Here is a 20,166-nt window from a genome sequence, read left to right on the forward strand (position 1 = left end):
TGGCGGTCTGGAAGCTTCCCAGGAATGCAAGGGAGGTGCTTGGGGAGGTTTGAGTGACACCGAGCAGCTGGTGGGCTGAACAGGGAGGGTAAGGGTGCCCCTATGAGGGAACCGTCCTGAGGGTCCTGATGCTGCACTGGGGGTGGGGGTGGGGGGGGAGTCCCCTAGGAGCTGGAACTCAGGGCGGGTGCACACAGGCAAGGTGAGGGCACAGAGCCAAAAAAGCCTCCTGACGGTGGACAGTCCCACGCCAAGGACGTGAAGGCTTTTCTCCCATTTGAAAGACAGACAGTGACTCACTGTTCTCATCCAAGTATACCTGGATTATTTATGAAGGTGATTTTATTTTCATGTCCTTAAATAAATTCAGAGCCTTTGTTTATTCAGGAGGCGAAGGTCTGTTCTTTGTGGTTTTTTTTCTTATCAGGACATTTCACTAGATTTGAAGAGAGGACCGAATGTCTTGGGAGTTTCAGCAAAAATTCTAGTTTTATTCTGTTATAGAGTTAGAAATCAAATTATGTTTGCTTGTCAAATTCACGCAAGGTTAAGATCTAGCTGGACAGCAACTGGAATGCCCTCGTCTGACATCCTTTAGGTCTTTAAGCTTCTCTATTGTGCTTCCGTGTACAAAAACATACAAACAAATAAATCAGGTTCTCAAGGAGACTCACCGGTACATCTGAACCTTTGCGAAACTGTGGAAGTTCCTTCTTAAGTGTGATCTTCATAAGAAAGAAAGCACTATATTATACAATAATTACAATGAACGTGAATGAATATTAAAAGCACTCAGAACTTCACAGTAAACAGAAGCCAGAGAGAGAATGTGTAGATTGACAGCTAGGGCATGACTAATAAAAACCCAGAAACAGATACAAGGATTCAATCTGAAGATCAGAAAAGCAAAGCAGCCAGCCACCGGCTCTTAACTAAATGGCGATCCTGTCTCCAGGAAACCTCAGAATGGGACTGAGACTGAGAGCTGTCTCCTCCCATTTTATAGTCCTCCCTAGTGCTGGGATTAAAGGCGTGCGCCACCACTGCCTAGTCTCTATGGCTAACTTGTGTGGCTGCTGGGATTAAAGGTGTGTGTCCCCGCTGCCTGGCCTCTATCGCTGACTAGAGAGGCCGCTTTGCACTTACCTTCAGGCAAGCTTTATTTATTAATACACACATAACATACCACTGCATACAGCTTCATAGCAGCTACAGAACGAATGTACACAGCACCATTCATACAGTTCCCATGTGAACGGCACCCCAAGCGCTTACAGTGCAAAACCCACACACATGGGGATGCGCAAGTCTGTCCAGCCCCAGGGTTGACTGATGGACGTCATGTTCAGGAAGGGAGATGACACACATTTCCAACAAGATCATTTTGTTTGTGTTAATGTCTAATTAATTCATGTTCAGTGGAATTCATGAACTCTCGTGGGACTTGTTGTCAAGGTCAGTCCATGTCAAGAATCACACTGTAAACAGTGACTGAGCATCCTTGACAAAGAATTCGAAGGAACCGACTTTCCCAGAAGCAGCTGTCCAAACATTAAAGACGTTTAAAAACAAAGGACAGTCGTAAGCACTCAGTCTTTGCTCTCTCTTTCCGACCAGGGAAGACTCACTAGAACAGAATTATACTTAGTGGGGTGAAACCAGTGCTTTGAGAGTGGTCATTGCTATGGAGAGATCACAGAAATGATTCTGTCTCGCTGCCACAACAGTGATTTAGATGCAAAGAATATGTTTTCCAGAATCGGGAATGAGAATCTCCCCTCTGACGGGGAGATTTACACAGTCTCTTGTTTGTCCTGAGAACAGGTTTAAAGAGCCAAGAGGGCTATGCCTCTATTCTAGCATGGTCACCCCCACTTCTATTCCTCATTGCTTACAATAAGAGGGATCAATGAGGGAGTTCCTGATAAAGAACCAGAGACGCCCCACAAAGCGCATAAGCTCATGTAACCTGTAGTTCTTCTCAATGGAATCCCTTCTCCCCCAAGCTAAATCGAATTATACACGCAGGAAAGCAGGAAGGAAGCTGCTGCCCATCCCCCTTCTGATTTCAGCTCACAAGGCCTACGAGCTGACTCAGGACACACCACGTCCAGAGTCAAGAGTCCTTAGTTCACTGACCACATTACTGCTGATACATACTTTCTCCGTAGAGAAGAATTCACACGCTGGCTTCATTTTTAGCAATCCCTGATAGCTGTCCCTTGAATATATCAAGGCTACATACAATAAGCATGAACAAGTTTCTGGCAACATGTGTAACAAGAGAATGAGGGCATATGTGAATAGCCATGTTCTCACTAGCAGTCCAGCACCGTGTGGTGATCACGTGTCTGTACCATTCTTCCAGCATAAACTCAAATTGGGGGAATAAAATACCAGTTTGGTAATGTGCCCCGAAATTCTTGAAACTGTTAACCTTCTTTATCTGTAAATTTTTCTCTCAAGACCAAAAGAAAAAGAAAAGAAAGAACAGCCTGATTTAATCAGAGGTTGTGGGGGCGGGGACAAACTTCGAGTAAACCAGACTCCTCTCTCTGACTCCAAGCAACAGGAATTTCTGCTAAAGTTCATACTTTAGCTCCATATAGTTTGTGTCCTGTGACCAAATGCCTGAGCAACAATTAAGATGCATTTGGGCTCATGACTTCTGACGTCTTAGTCCAGGGACCCTGGACACGCGGCCTTGTTGAGCTCAGGCCTTTGGCAGCATAGGGAGCACCAGGAAGGAAGGTGCTCCCACTTCATGGAGAAAGAGGGGAAAGAATCAAAGAGAGAGAAAGGAGAGGGGCTGGGTCTCAGTCGTCCCCTTACGGCCAACGTCAATGAAGGAACCACACAGACTCTCTGCCTCGTAGAGGTGACCCAGCACCTCCCGTTGTCTCCACAGGCTGACAACCGTGTCTGATGCTCTCCTCTGGAGATGCATGAAGAATTACCCTCGAGAGCCATAGGTTTTACATGTGTGAGAGAACTCTACCACTTCGCACATGCTTAGCAAAAGCAGCTCCACCTTCCAACATGGAAGTTGTTTTCCATGAATTAGGATCTCACAGCCGGACCCATGAACCACTTTTGTCCTAGGTGATTCTTGTTGGCTACTAGTAGAATGTGACCCTTGATGAAGGGATGTTGATGAAAGATTGGGGTGGCCATCTTTTTATCGGAGAGAGAATTGTAAAGTCATTTATGAGCTTCCCATCCAGAACACAAGTAACTCAGAAGTCCATCAAGATGGTGTCCTTAAACAAACAAACGCTCAAAAGAGTTCCAGTGTTTTTAGGCCACACAGCTTTGCCCTGGCCAGCTTAACTCACGAGGGGTCAGTGTGTTGACCTCCTCCGAGATGGTTCTCTGCAGGTACCAAGAACCTATACACTTTGCGAGAGCTTGCGGCACGACTGTTTAGTAAGCGGTCTACAGAATCATCTCACCAGGTTCAAGCCTATGACTCAGTCCTCATTATTTTGTGGTGGGCTGGTTAGATTTCTGTCAAACTGACACAAGCTGGGGTCCTACGGGAAGAGGGGACATCCATCAAGAAAACCCCGTCTTGCAAGAAAGCAGCTGCCTTGTTGTGAAGGAGCTGGAGGAAGGAGAGGTTCATTTCGGCTCCCAGTTGCGGAGGGATACAGTCCCGCGTGGCTGGGAGAACACAGCATCTAGCAGGAAAGGCATAGTGACAGAAGCAGGAGGCTGGGGCGGGGGGCGGGCCCTGAAGCCACACCCAGGAAGTGGAGACAAGGAAGTTGGACTGGGCTACAAAACCCCAGGGTCCACTCCCAGTGACCTACTTCTGCGGAGTCTCCACTTCCCAAGGGTACCAGGATTGCATTCCTAAGCAGCATCCCCGGTTGAGAAGTGTTCCTACACATCGGAACACTTCCCCTTCAGGCCCCCAACATCCCCTGACCATCAAGATGCTTGAGGAATATAGGATGGGTGTGTCCTGTCCCAACAGCCGCTACCACACCAGCCCCAGCTCTCTGTGCAATAATCTCTCCTGCAAATGAAGTCTTCACGGTGCATTAAATCTAGATTTAGTTTGCTTGGCTGTGGGTACACATATGTATGCACATACATGCGTGCATGTGTGCTTGCATGCTTGTATGTGTGTGTGTGTGCGTGCGAGTGTGTATGTGTGGGTTTACCTGTATTATGTATACAGTACACACATTCATGTATTCAGAAATGTGAGTTCACTTTCCATCCATTTTTCCCTCCAGTAACTAACAAAGTCAGAGGAGATTCTCATCTGCAAAACTTAAAACAAAAATCATTTTATTTTCGATATTCCTTCTCCTTGGGTCACTGTAGGCAGTAACTGTCTAATGTCACTTCCAACTTCCTTTAGCTCCAACTTAAGGCGATCTGACTGTGTGCAAATGTAGTTTCCTGTGAAGGAAGTTTAACGGCGAGAACAAAGAGCCGTCAATCCCTCCCAAGCGGGAGCCGGGCCCTTTGGTCTGTGATGCATGTATTTATTAGGATCACGCCGCTTCTGAATTATTCACAATCATTATAAAATGCAGCTTTCATTTGGGGGGAAAAAAGCATACCTCTGAGAGACTAAATTTAGTTCAACTGGGGATAAAGTAAAGCAGTGTGCGCTCCCGTAATCACGCCAACATCCGGGCTTTCATCTGACACAGCTCCAGAGCAGCGCAGCTGGGATGTGGCCACCCAAGGCAGAAATCCGGACACCCAGAACCAGACTGCTTAATGCTAAAATGCATGCATATTCTATCTTATCTGGACTGGTCTGCATGGTTAGAGAGCCGTTTAAAATAAAATAATGCTTAAACATGGGACTTAAAAAAAGGATTTGCCCCTTTTTATGACACAAATACACAGAAGAAAATCGCCCTCTCCTTTTTCAGCTTTAAATTATATAGGTCTCTCAAAAAATACAATATCTCCCTATATAGATGAAAGGTACCAATGAATTTATGACTCGAGAATATAAAATGTTGCCACAGATCATTTCCAAGAAGTTGGGTAATTGAGAATAAGACTCGTGATCAGATTTCCTACAGTAACAGATTAGCCACGAGGCTAAATGAATGGTAATTAAATGATCAGGCTGAGGTTTTAGAAGATCTCACACCACCCCGGGACACCCCACCACGTCTCCTCTCCACCCTGAGACACCCCACCACGTCTCCTCTCCACCCCGAGACACCCCACCACGTCTCCTCTCCACCCTGAGACACCCCACCACGTCTCCTCTCCACCCCGAGACACCCCACCATGTCTCCTCTCCACCCTGAGACACCCCATCCAACTCCCTGAACCCTCCAATAAGGTCAAATCTCACAGTATATTCTCTCTTCTTTTTAGTTCTCATTTTCTTTCATTTTATTAATTTAGTTATTCATCCATTCATTCATTCATCATTTCTAGGACTGTGTATCATTCTACAGCCCAAATTGGCCTGAAATGTACCATGCAGCCCGGTGGCCTCGGGCTCAGGGCCAGTCCCTCAAGGGCTAGGAATACGGTTTGCGCCATCCAACCCTCTTCTGTGAACGCATCACCACTGTGTCCCACGATCCTCCCGCAAGGCACTCCTAACAGCGACAAAGCAGACGTTCTCTTCATGCCTCGTCACGGTCACACACTGCCCTCCATGAGAGCACAGGGCTGTGCTGCCGGGTCCCCCACACTCCCTTTATGGACTTACGAACACATTCACTGAGTGGATGGAATGGGTTTCAAAATAAAAACAAGAAACAACATAAAAACCACCAACAACAAAAGCCTAGTGTGGAGTCACCATTTGCTCTCGGGTGTCAGTGGTTACACACTGACAGCAAGGACGTTTGGGAAGCAGAGGTTTGCAACTCAAGACATAACTTATGATTCATCAAGATCATCTCAAAAAATTGCTAATGTATGGATCAGAAGTCACTTTCATACATAACACCACCTTATCGATAAATGTTGAAACGGAAATAAATCAATTCCTTGAGGTGTGAGACAGAGATCTTTACTTTATATTGATAAGCGAAACACTAACAGGGTTTTGAACATCTGTGCAGGGGTGCCTTTTTAAACTCTTAGTCTCGGGATAAATACATCACACTCAGATTTGCCTTTCAGATGTACATACAACCTTTACTTTCTGAAGTTTAAAAATACTTTCTTTGGCATATAGAGAAAATGGTACTGGCACATGATATTCAGGTCGCTGTTTGTGTGTGTGTGTGTCTGTGTGTGTGTGTGTGTGCATGTAAGTGTGTGTGTGTTTTCCTAGAAGTATCCATATAAAATGGCACCAGCGTGGGGCAGCTACATCCACATAAAATCGAGAGAGCTTGGGAAGAAATTCTAGATGCAAAGGAACAGGTTAAGCACAGCTTCTTGGTAGCAGCATTTTTTCAGGTAGGTTCTGTTTGCTGACAGCGAGCAGAGGGGTGCGGCTCCTCTAAGAGAAGGTTTCCTGACTCAGCATTAGCAGCAAAAGCTGCCTGGCTTCTTTAAAAAGAACAGCAGCTCCCTGGTACATGCTGGGAGCATGAACTCCAGCTCTTCAGGGAGAACCTGGACTTAACTAGGTTTTGTGAGCAGTGTGCTATAACTTGCTTAATGGCGACATAGACCCACTGAGTCTCTAGAGCTGGGGCAGTAGGCATGGCTTTGCAGAGATGGTGAAAGCACCTCCGCCATATTGAAAGGCCAAGAGAGGGAGAGCCAGCATCCAGGGCTGCCACAGTCACGCGGCTTACCATTTTAAAATGTTACTTGTCAAAAAAGGATTTCAGATACACAACAGGACAGATTCAGACATAAAAGACCTCTAAACGAGATACAGTGTGTTTTAAAAATGTACATAGGCTTGGGAGAGAGAAGATAAAGTGTATAGACAGTTATAAAAAAGTTTTTAAAAAATAAAATAAAGTCTTTAAAGAGACAGTAAAAGTAATATAACAGAGTATAGTCATCGATTGAAGGAGTAAAGAAAAATAAGCCACGTAAAGATGGAAAATATACACAGAGTCTGGATTATGTATATTATTGTGTTTTCTTTGAGTTTTTTTTTTCTACAGAGAGACATTTGATTCTGGGGGCTACTAAGTTAAACCAACATAAATGTTTTTCGACTTCAAAATTTGGGTATAAAAATATGTTGCTCTGGAAAAGAGGTTTTGTTTTTGTTTCCACAGAAGATGAGAATCTGTGGATTCCTTCCAGGCTAATGTGGTTTGATGGAAGAAGACCCCTGAAAGGTCTCTGTGAACCCTAAAAATGCTTGCCCAACAAGCAGCAGGAAGCATTTTAGAGAAAACAATGCCCAAATTTCCAAAATAATGTTTATATATGTTTGTTTTCATTTAAAGGGGGATATGATACAGAAATGAATGCATTGCATTACTACGGATCATGGTCTATTAATACAAATTTAAGGTCGATTTTGTTACACTGTGTGTAAGTATTTCTACTCTTATTTAAGGTATTGTGTTTGTGCAGCTCACTTAAAATTGCAACGTAAAATTAAAAAATACAGATTAATAGTCATTTATAATAGTCAAACTTGTAGTCATGTTAGTTAGGTTTTCTAGATATACAGAGATATATTTCAGTTAGATAATTTTCAGCACTTCAAAGACCTACAGAATATGGCATTTAAAATGTTTTAAGAACTTAGACTTTCCTCAACAGTGAGACAAGTCTGTTTTTGGCAGCACCAATCTACTATAAGAGGGTGATGGGCATCAAAGAGGCTCCTTATAGAGTTTCCTAGCCATTTGGGCAAGAAACTGCTCTTGCCTGGACTGCTTGATGTTATGCTGTATGAACTGGACATGCAGGACACACAGAAAAGTGACTGCTGAACTTTCCAGACTATGGGGTGGTCCTTCAGGGTGCCTGCTTCATGAAAGAAACTGCCAGACATTCTACAGGACACAGAAGAAAGCAACTGATGAACTTTGTCGGGACAATGCAGAGCAGATCTCCATATTTCCTGCTTCATGGAAACGTTTTCCAGACACTATGGACCTGTAGGCCGAAGATGGATGCCCCAATGTTACAGAAGAACTTTGGGTGACTGTCCAGACAACGAGATGTCTCTGTCAATTCTAGAGTTTTAGAAATTGCTTACAATGCATTTCTTGTTAACTTAGATAATATTATATCCTTCTGAGGTCTTTGAGAAGTTAAAGACAGATAGTTATAGTTTTCCTTAGTTATTATAAACAATAAATTAGATATAAAATTTTAGACTCTCAAAGATAGGATAGATGATAGAGTATTTTCTTTAATTTGTCAAACGTAAATGGACTAAATATTGCAACTATAATTCTTACTTGAAAATTGTTTTGTATGTATAATTTTACCATGTTAAAGTTAAAACTTTCCTTTTTATTTAGACAGAAAAGGAGAGACGGTGTGGAATTCCCCTCCGTATGTTATGAATATGTTTTATTACCATTGGTTAATAAAGAAGCTCCTTTGGCCTATAGCAGGGCAGAATATAGCCAGGCTGGAAGAGATATAGAGAAAGAGTAGGCAGAGTCAAGGAGACGCCATATAGTTGCTAAAGAAGACAGACCCCGCACCCTTACCAGTAAGCCACAACCTCATGCTGATACACAGATTAATAGAAGTGGGTTAGTGTAAGAGTTAGTTAATAAGAAGCCTGAGCTAACAGGCCAAGCAGTGTTGTAATTAAGCGGTCTCCAGCTACAATTCTCTCCTACTGCCCACCTACTTCCTCGTGGTCAGGGGCATGCTTTAAGAGGCAGCAGGCTGAGATCACTCAAGTCTCAGACTTGCCAGGTGAGGCTGCCTCCCAGATTAACTCAAGCCTCAGGCGTCAAAGCTCAGCTGTGGTCACTAACAGTTTCTAACGGGACAGACCCCACAACCACCAAAACTCAGACAACGCCTTTAGAACTGGTGAATTTCAAAATAAAAACATAATTTTATTTAAAATGAAAAGAATTTAAGTAAATGTAGCCCAGAGATACAGAACAGTACACAGCATTGCTTCTCTGAGCCATCAACCCCATTTGACCTGTAAGATCTCAAACTATTTAGGCTGGTGGGTAAATCTTTGAGCGGCGAGGTGGCTAGTACCCGTGACTGGATAGGCAGAAGCATTCTGCAGCAGTAGTTGCTCCTGTGTTCTGTTCTGAACAGTTTGTCTTCACTATAGAGTGCTTGGTCCATAAGGTTTAGCTCACTGCTATCTGTACTGCCAGGATACAAACAGGTTGTGAGATGCATGCTGACTTCAGCTATAACAACCACTACGATGTCACCTGCGTGTCCTCGGTGCAGTTCAGTCTTGTCGAGGGACACACATTGTTTTGTTTGAGGAAAATTTCCTGTGAGGTTGAGCGACAACTGCAGACCAGGCTCCCCCTTAGAAAGTGCTATCTGGGACAGCCAAAATAGGGGGCCACAATGGAAGACCGTCAACGGTAGACTACTTAATGATTATTCTAGTGCCTTATAGCGCTGTGGGAAAGAAGATGGCAGCTGCCCCATGTAAAAGAAAGAATTTAAAAGTAGAGAGATTTACACAATCGATTAATTTAGTGATGTCCAAAGTATTTAAGAAAGGAAATGGAGCTGTACTGTAGAAAAGGATTCAAAAGGAAGTTTTTATGTTATTGTAAAATATAAAATGTTGCAGGGATCTTAGCAGCCATAAAGAATGATCTTGTTTCAGGAAAAAAAGAAAAAAAAAAAAAAACAGCCCCAAAAGGGGTGAGAGAATTTGACAGTTCTTGTTGCATTTGAGGCAACTTGCAAATGTAGGACTCATGGCCCTGGGGTATATATCATCTGGCCTCCCATGTGTCTAAACTCTTAGATAATCCTAGATAAGGCAGAAAGGAACTTGGGGCCCGAGGCTTCATTCTGCATGCACCATTGGGAAAATGTTTCCTTCAGACATGGTGGAATTCAAAGCTTTATTTAAACCCTCTTAATGTTCACCTGTCAAGGCCAGTGACTTAAAGGCTCGTCAACTGTAATCCGAAGAAGGCTCCTTTCTTCTCATGAGCCTGCAGAGGAACGCTTGGGAAGCTTGCTCTTCTCTCATTTGTAAATCAGCTCAGATCTGCTATTCAAAGGAAAAAAGATCCCAGGATTCTGCTCTAAGAGCTTGAGTAATAGCGGGCAGCTCAGGGCTCTGAGAGGCGGAACTGTAACTGTGGAAGGGTGGGCCTGAGGAAGAGATGCCAAGGCAAACATGACTTGTGAAAGCTTATGTTTGAGACGCTGCTCTGAAGCTGCTTATTTTTCCTCAAGAAGTGGCGGCTGACAATCCCAGAGAACTTAGACAACAATGCGGACACTAAGAGAGTCTTACGTGGACTTACTACATGGAAAGTAGAAAAAGACAAGATCTCCTGAGTAAACTGGGAGCATGGGAACCTTGGGGAAGGGTTGAAGGAGGGAGGGGAGAGGCAGGGAGGGGAACAGAGAAAAATGTAGAGCTCAAAAAATATCAAAGAAGAAGAAGTGGTGGCTATCGGGGCAGGGGAGATGGCTCAGTGGATCAGGCACCAGCTCTCAAACAGGAGGAACCATGTAACCCTCCCCTGTCTAACATCCATTACATTGATTCATACATGCATACATACATACATATATATACAGGAATACATACATACACATATATACAGGCATACATACATACACATATATACAAGCATACATACACATATATACAGGCATACAGACATACACATATATACAAGCATACATACATACACACATATACAGGCATACATACATACAGTATTTTATGAAGTGATTTAAAGTACCTATAACCCTCCTCTTATCCCCACTCAATCTTCTAGAGATAAATCCACTCCTCTCCTCTGGTTTCTTTTCCCATCACCCTACCATCTTGGTTCCCTCCTCTTACTTCTCAACAATGACGGAAACCTTCATGCGTGTTAAGAAGTGTATTACGATACCAACGTCCATGTAGTTTCTTATGCATCAAGAATCCCTAGAGCTTTAGGGGCCTGAAATCCTGGGACTAAGTGAGGGGATCTGTGTGAGTTAGGAACCGAGTCCCCACGTTGAAGGGAGGAGAGACAGCAGCGCCTACCCTTCCCAGTGATGATTCTGTGAGGACCACTCAGGAGCTTGCAGTGACGACACCAGGAAGCTGGCGGGAAGATGAGTCACACTTCCTTAACTGAAATCTATAAAATAGGCCCATTTGATGGTACACAATGACACACATCAAAATATAAGACAGAAATCTATTCAGCAAAATTAAATCCATAATACGAGACCCTACTAACAAGGCTATAGTTTAGTTCATTTTTATTTCCTTTCTGTCAATCAACCAGAAGCCATTGTAATTTATGGCTAAAAACGCAGCCCCTTTCTGGCCCTTTCCTTCTCCCCGATTCTTGAGTGATCACCTGTTGCTGATTTTCTTTGGTATTATAATATCTGTCTTAGTTTTAGGCAGCTCGACTTTATCCTTGCCAGCCTGATTAAAAGGTTTAAAATGAAAGGTTTTAAAATGAAAATATCATGAAATTTAGCTCCTTGAACTAAACACACAGGCCGGCAACAACCACAGTGACGAGAAGATAGGCACTGGGAAGCTCACCCCAGATCGCGTGTAAGAGTCTATGAATTCCGTGTGAGCGAGGTGACTGACGTGAGTTTGGGGAAGTCATTTTCACAGCTCGAGAGTCAGATCACTCTGGATGGAGCCCAGGCTTTTAACCGCCTCTGCCCGCATAGCAAACTGTTCCCATCCAAGATAAGAACTTTTGTGAGGCCGGGCTGCTGAGAAAAGATGGTTTTATTAAAAAAATAATTAATTAATCAATTAATTAAAGAGAAAGGACTTTTCCAAAACAGTATGTTGGCTCCATCCGTAAAACCGTATTTTTCTTGAGGGAATCTTAAGGAACGGCAGAAAAGCCCCTATTGCGAGAGTTTAATGTCCCGCTATTAACCAATGGGTTGTGCTTAGAGTGCGCATCTCGCCTCGAAATTGATGCCGACAGCTTGATTCCTGACACGACAACAACATTAAGACGTGGGGCTTTAGGAGCTGATTAGGTCATGAGGACGTCACTCTCATGGACAGGATCAGAGCCTGGTGAAAGGGTTTAGGGAGACTCGACGTAACTTTCTGTCCTTCCTGCCTGCCTGCCATCGGACACAGCCAGTTATTACCCTGCCAGAGGACGCAACAGCCAGATGCCACCTTGGAATCAGATAAGGGGCTCTCACCAGATCCCAAACCAAATTTACCTACTCTCTATACATTTTTATTTACCTTTCTTATCATTTGCTATTAAATTTATCACAAGCGGAAATGCAGAAAACAAACTGAAGAGTGTGTATTTCAGTCCGAGGTCAAGGTTCTCCAAAGCCAGTGTCCCAACCCATGTCAGCCCCATGTTGACGACTCACTGGGCACAGTTCTCATTTGTCCCTGTTTTGCTCTGACTTGGTAATTATACCGGCACTAAATGCCCTTAGAAACATGAACATACCTCTTTAACTGGTATTGATAAATCCCCACTCTACCCCGAGATACTGGAGAGTACCTGACCTACAGGCGTGTAAGGGACGCTTAGCAGTAGGCATCAAGGAATCTTAAAGCTGAGCCCCGCCCACTATTGATAGATGCTATGATTATGTCTTGCCGAGGTGCTTATTACTAATCTACCAAGTAAAAAAAACTGAAATGAACTCAAATATAAAACAATCATTTATTAAAACTTAGAGAATTAATATCAAGACTGGAGACCCATCAGCAACTAATAACTCTGAGTGTGGACTCCAGGGCAAAGGAAGGTTTCCAAGGAAGGGAAAGAGTCTTTCTCAGAGCAGACCCAATGGGAAAGAGTCCTTCTCGGAGCAGACCCAATGGGAAAGAGTCCTTCTCGGAGCAGACCCAATGGGAAAGAGTCCTTCTCGGAGCAGACCCAATGGGAAAGAGTCCTTCTCGGAGCAGACCCAATGGGAAAGCAACTCCTGCAGGGCCAGAGCCCAGCTTCATTCTCTTATCCAATAATCCGAATCCCTTAGAGGCAACATTTTTAGCTCTAGGATAATGGTCACGTGATTAATAAGCTGCCTAAAGCCGATGACAGACATACTAAAATATTTCCAATGAAATAATTGACATTTGGAAAGCTCCTCTACCGTTGCTTAGGATTCTGAGCCCAGCCTGCAATGCTAACAGCCAGGGAACAAGCTGTAATTACGGAAGATCAATTCTGTTTTCAAAGATCTGTCTTGGGAGAGATTTACTCAATATTTGCTCAGTCACATCCAGAAATCAGCTCCTGTCATTAAAGCAAACAAACATCCAAGGAAACCTCAGAAAACCAAGTGGGCACTAGCTGGAAGTTAGCAACAAGAGAAAAGTAAAAATAGAGAGCCTGCTCTGAGAGGAAAAGTCTCGCCTGGAAAGTGGAGGGGAACAACAAAAACGCGATACTAGGTCTGTACGTTGAGAATTGGCTCTGTACAGACATAGGCAATATTCCCATGCTCAGAGACACTGAAACCTCACTGCTAGCCAGCAGCCTACGCACACATGTGCTCATCCCTGCACGAGGCTGGCTGGGGACATGGATGGAGCTTTATAGTCGGTAGTTCAGGGTAACAGTCAAGATTATGGGCAGCCAATTAAAAATCTCCACTCAGCCATTTACTAGCTATGTGACTCAATGATAAATGTATACCTGCCTCGGTCTCAATTTCTTCATCTATAAGATATAGAGATTCTATCAAGGTGAAAAGTGATGTTACCAGACTGCAGACCTGGTGAAGGACAATGAAGGATTTATGTGTGTGTGTGTGTGTGTGTGTGTATGTATATACATATATATGTACATACATATCTATCACTCATGTATCACATATGCTACAGATATGTGCATACCATATACATACATATGTGTGTATATATACGTGTGTGTGTACCTAGCTATGAGTGCTGGTCTCAAATGCTGAGTCATTAAGTGTGCACTATAACCACTAGTAATTATATGCTCATCTACCCTTGGCAGGCTAGCCCTGGAAGCCCAGGTGAGATATTCCTGACCTTCACATCTCTGAGCACCTGTCTTGATGGTTGGTCCTTCAACAAGCCCAAAGAAGCATCTGCTTTTCCAAAGGGGTTTATACTAAATTCTGTGTAATGCCATCGGTCCCAATTTGTTCGACTTTGGAACACAATGTTATGTAAGGCTACATGACGGTATGTGGGCAATGCACAACAAACAACAATGAACTAAAGTACTCGGAGCCTCAAACACACATGAACTGCGCGTGTTTCCAGCAGCACACAGCTGTGTCGCCTGACCTCAGGGCAGCCTCAGTGCTGAACACACAACACACATGCTCACATCATGGAAATACCACCTAAAGACATCAGCCTTTCATTGAGACTATTCAACATTGTACATTGTTTTCACTGCATGTACAAAATGTTCCATCCTTATGGAAACTGGACGGTCTAAGTAGTGAAAACAGAGACCGCTGTTTCTGCTTGTCTTCCTTCAGCACATAGATAGCAAAGACTTTTGGATTGTTTTGTTTGAGAACTATTGATTTTTAAAATTGCTGTTTGCATTGATAACTTGGGCTCATAAAACAATCATTACGTGAATTATAGCTTGAGATCAGAATGGCGTTTCACAGCTTCTGAAATGACCCTAATCACGCTTCTGTCTTTGTACACAAAACAATGTGCCTGCCTTAGCAATGTTGATAATAAAATCAAAATATCAGAAACATTGAAGATGCTCAGCCAAGATTTAATTCTCTATGTAAGGGCAAATAAGGACACCCATCTGATTAGTACGAACGCTTGATTTTATCTTTAATAAATGGTACCATTATATATTTCATAATGATTTTAAGATAAACATCTTTATATTTATTACCAGCAAATGATTTGTATGGCATTTCATATACTTATATACCTGGGGATGCATAAAAATTTCTCAGGGAAAAGTTTCCCAAGTGGAAAAGACTTAAGAATCTCGTGTTAAAGTTCTAGTTGCTCTTCTTTGAAGACTGCAGCCCAAGCCCACCCCTCGGACAAATGGTGCCCCTCTGTGCCACAGCCTCAGGCTGCTAACTCAATGAGGCCTAAGTCTACAACTCCTACATCATCTGTGTTTGGCCAATGCCCGCCACACATCTCACACAGTAAGAGCTCATAAGCATTTACGGGCTGACTCTTTAGAGATGTGAATATATCCTGTGGCTCACTCCAAACTTCCAGAGAGCTAGGCAGCAGCTCTGTCGAGCCGGCTAAAGACAGCTGGGTTCAAACTTCAGCTGGACCACTAAAAGCTAAGGGACCCCAATGCCTCCATCTCCTCATCTGTACAAGAATACTGACAGCTATGAGGGTTGCACTAAATTATTATTCCATGTAGCTACCATTAAATGGCACTGGACACAGCAGGCATGCTCTAAGTATGAACAACCATCGATTTTTGTTTATGGTTGTCATTTCCCCAGCACAATTCCTGAGCAAGTTTTCCTAATCACCTAAGTTGTTTCTCCTTTTACGTAAGAAAACATGAAACATGGCATCTTCCCTTCCAACTCGGAAGTCGATTTGCCGCAGAAAGCACATTAGAATCTCAAGGAACTGACTTCCATTTTCAAGAGAAATGCATTTATAGAGAATATTCTGAAAACAAAGATCCTAAGAGGCCCCAGAAATTCCATAGTCTAAGGCTGTTCCAGCTGTCTTATGTTAGAGTCCTCCCAGCCTCATCAGGCACGACTTTACACTAATGGGAACAGCCATACTGACTTGTAGAAGGGTTCGTGTAAGCGCGTGCGTGTGCACACACATGCACACATGCACGCGGCATTAAGATCAGGTCTCACTCATGTACTCCCCTCAACCTCCATCATGAACCGCGTTTCCCTACTAAGAAAAATCAAAGCAAGTTCTGCCTAGGCTTTGCATCCCCATTACTTAGAGCTGAACCTGGCGATCAGCCCCCTCCGGCTCAAAATTCAAATCACCATGTTTAGCTGACGATGCTTCTCTCCGCCCTGGAGAGCAGAGGAGAGAAATGAAGGGGAAGGGGCAGCGAGGGAGCTGTACCTTCAACACAGTAATGTTCCAAGCGAAGCTCTCGATGGCCTTGTTGAGCTTCCTTCCTTTCAAGCCTTCCTTGGCCCCCAGATTATGAAGTTCTTCGTGGAACTCCATCCCTTTGGACAGAATACACATGAAGAATATGAGGAAAATGTGTGTATTTATCATGAAAATATTGCCAACAAACTATAAACTCACATTCCTGTTTCCTCTCATAATATCTAAAGCCTTGAATTCTTTCTGTTTTGTCATTTAGATCCCACGGGGAAGGCGTCTAAGAGTAAGCGAATCAGGAGCTAAATGTCACATTCAGCGGCCCAGATGCACAGATAAACACCGGAGGAAATGAGAAGTAAACCTCCTGGCAGATGCTCCTGACCTCATCTGTCCTTTCCTGGTTTTTGTACGGAAGGGTGTGGGGTGCAGAGATAACCTCACGTGAGTGAACAACACGGCTCTTGCGTTTGTTAATGGGCCGGCTGCGTGGCTCTAAAGCAGGCCATGGCATCCCTACAGGTAAAACGGCAGTTAGCCGATTCGACCCCAAATAAAAAGCCTTTCAAAGACAGCAATCTTGGGAGCACCCTTGTGTTTCACATTTGGGAGCGGCCTTCCGTGCGCTCTCCGGTCCACCGTTCGCTCAAGCTCGAATGCCATCAACAGCACCACCGTCATCCGTTCTTGCTGCCTTTGTCCTCGGAACTTCAGGATGAGAATCACATTCTCTTATGGACAATTTGTTCCGTCTTTGGAGGGATGGAACTGATGCTGAGCCAAGGTCTCCTTTCCCAGAACTTCTAGCCCTCGGCACTAGCTGGCCCCAGACCAAGGAGGTCTGAAGTCTTAGCCGCAGTCCGGCCCTTTATATGTCTAAAGAAAGATGCTGAATTAAATCCGCTTGGATCCTCTCTGCCCCACAATGAGCGTTCTAACTCGTGTCTACTTATTGGTGATTCATTCTTGAGGATGGCATCCAGGCGGGGCCGCTGGACCAGCCAACTTTCTGAATCTGAGTGATGCAGACAGCTGCATCTCAGAACAGACAGGGTCGTCTCCGGCCTTCCAGCAGCTCACACTGGGTAAGGATTGGCTCTTGTTCTTGTTCTGGCCGGCTTTTCTTACTGTAGCCTAAAACCTCATTGGCTTAACTGGTGCTCGTAAACCAGACACAGCCAATGAGAGCCAGGAGGAGCACAGTTCACCCACACAGTAATTGTCTGAGTCTGAGCTAGCCCGGAGCCTCTCAGGGCTTCGCTCTCCTCACGGTGAAAGGGTGGGAGTGGGTGCCATTGAGTGGGACCATGGTGACGATCAAATGGGTCAAGGCATACAAAGCTTGCAGAGTCGGGACGGAGGTCCTGTATGCATTGGGAATTTTGATCTTCGGGTTTCCCATCAATTAAAACATCTAAGGTCGCTTGCCGGCCAGCCTAGTAAATAGCACTGATTTGCTAGCCTGTGTCCAGGAGTCCACTCTGTTCTGGGTTGACACTGAGACCTCGGATGAGTCCCCAGCCTCTCACATGTCCCTTCTGTAAACCGGACATCATGCTCAGTCCGCCATGAAGACCGGGTAAGACAGGGCTTGTACTTCAAACATAAGAACAGGGGAGAGCAGCTGCTAGGTCTGCCCTGTCTCTCCTCCTCCTCATCCCTGTGGACGGAGGAGTCCCTGGATCCAAGAAACACAAGCTCTGTGGTATAGATGAAAGGGGGCACAAACAAACCCAGGTGGATGCTCACAGTCACGTGACCCCTCCTATCCCTACAGAAAGTACGAATCTAACATGAGAACGAGGAAGAAGGGCAAAAACTCAGAAGGAAATAGGACTGTGGTTCCAATCCTAACTACGAAGTGGGCTTTAAAGAGGCACAGGAAACCACAGTTTCTCCGCTAGCAGTGGAGGCTCTTAGAGGATCGCAACCAGAGGGCTTATTCATAAACCCTAATCTCTTGGCATCTTTGAACACCACCCTCCTAAACACAAATATCACCCGCCATCACCTAGGCTCTCCGAGTATAACTTAAACTATAAAGGCTGCCGCAAAAGAGTTTAATTTTAAGACCTGGCTTGTCGTTGTGGTTTCTAAACAAAGTAGAAAACAATATTACCTGCTTTCTGACACTGGACAATCTTTTCCTGGATGGTGTCAGCCGTTTCTATGACAACCCGGCTCTCTTGAATCATCTGTCACAAAAAACCATCAAACAGCAGTTGTTAGAAACCCTTGACCTGACTCGTTGGGAAGACAATGCATAGAGAGGCTCTCCAAAGACATACAGGAGCAAGGGGCCGTCATGAAAGATGGGGAGAGGTGGGGAAATCTCTGCCCCAGTGCTCATCCAGGCACTGAGGCCGGAGTCGCCTTTCTTACGATGGCCCCAGCTGGGTAACATACCAGACAAGCAATGGGTACAAAATAATAATTGTTGAATAAATGAATACAAGTTATAAATTAGTAATCAACACCATAAGACCTGTGAAGGTTTAGACTGAATCAAACTGCTGGTTGGCATTGACACCTTCCATTTCCAAGGAACGGTGTCCAGTGGAGGGGTCCATGCCTCTGACCACAGCCTGTGGAGAGCAGGGTCAAGAGAGCGACCACAAGTTCAAAGCCAGCCTGTTTACCTAGCAAAGATCAATCAGGACGACGCAGTAAGTTTCATACCAGCCAGGGCTAAATAGCAAGAAAGAAGAGGAGAGAAGATTCCGGCAAGAGAAACACTCATGGAGGTTGGACAAACCCCACATTTAGCATAGCCTGAAGCATGTCACTGCTGCTGTCTGGATCTTAACTGTGCCCCAAGGCCTGTGTATTAAAGGCTGAATCTCCAGGAAGGTGTTCACAGCAGGTGGGGGAAGCCTCCTGGGATGTCTTCAGGACACTGGAGTACTATCTTCAATGGGGCTGTGGGATGGCATCCTTCCTCTCTTTCCCTTCCAGCCATGAGGTAAATGGTTGACTCTGCCAAGTACCCCGGCTATTGCCAGGCAGCACTCGCCTAGAGACCAGTGATCAATGTGTCCGCCTCCCCCGTGCCCCAGAACCTCTAAAGTTGGGAGTCCCGCTGGGCCACTTCTCTTTATAAATTGATCTCAGGTATCTGCTATAGTAACGGAAATCCACCTAATCCATTTCAGACTTTTAAAATATGGATGGGTTTTAAAGCTTACGGAATCGTGGTCATCACAGGTCACGCCCTCTGTTTTGTAGACACGGAAACTATAAGGTTAGAACTCCTGACCAATGGAATGGAATTAATTAAGGATGACGCTAAACGTAGAATCCCCATTCCTGGCATGCAGCCTGTTTCCACTTTGGGCTTGCCACTTCTTTGATTTTGCCTGTCCCCGTCACGCCCACCTGAGAGGGCGCAGGCTCACACACAGGAGTGTACCTACTTTAACCCACAGACACACACAAGGCCAGGCACATGACTCATTACAACCAGATTTAATCTGTTCTTTGGAGGGGCGAAGCCTTTAAAGAAGATGACCAATAAGTTCCTTCACTAGTATCCTAACTGAGATGACTTGCATCTGTGCGGGTCGTACACTCAAACAAGAAAATGTAGCGCCATTCTCTAGTAAGAATCCCTGTCTATTGATTTGTGGCTGGGTTTTTTTTTTTTTTTTCCTAAAGATCCCCTTCCCTTTGTGTTGACAAGAGGACATTTCATGCATCTGATAATGCCACTGCCTCTGGGACAGCTAAGATGGAAGAGTCCTCTTCTCCATCTCTGACTCTTCTCTCCAGACGGCCGTTACCATTTCTCCCCACATCTCCAGGAGACCCCTCTCTAACGATCCCCTTATCTGCCATTTATAGATCCTACCTCTCTCTAGTCTCGTCATCTCTTAACTTAAACGTTTCCAACAACGCCGCTAAGGAAACATTGCAAGAGCCGCCCTCATCCCCCAGCAAGGCAGCGGGCATTCAGCGCTTTGACTCTGGGTAGGACTTACTGTGCCTGTCAGACGTTAGCTAGCCCTGGTCAGCATCTGTTTCCCCCACCCAGTTCTCAATCTTCACAGCTCAGCGGTTAACACAACTTACCATCCTCC

The 20,166-nt window shown here is 44.6% G+C and overlaps 1 protein-coding gene across 1 annotated transcript in view; it reads right to left on the reverse strand.

The window, feature by feature from the left end:
• Plcl1 (phospholipase C like 1 (inactive)) overlaps positions 1-20,166 on the reverse strand; it is a 266,470-nt gene that overhangs the window by 24,198 nt on the left and 222,106 nt on the right. The window contains exons 4-5 of the mRNA XM_057758602.1: positions 18,210-18,285; positions 16,103-16,212 (exon numbers count right to left, since the gene is read on the reverse strand). Of these exons, the coding sequence (XP_057614585.1) occupies positions 16,103-16,212; positions 18,210-18,285 (186 nt within the window). The remainder of the gene's footprint in view (positions 1-16,102; positions 16,213-18,209; positions 18,286-20,166) is intronic.

This window comes from Chionomys nivalis, chromosome 26, assembly GCF_950005125.1.
Source record: "Chionomys nivalis chromosome 26, mChiNiv1.1, whole genome shotgun sequence".
Taxonomy (NCBI): domain Eukaryota; kingdom Metazoa; phylum Chordata; class Mammalia; order Rodentia; family Cricetidae; genus Chionomys; species Chionomys nivalis.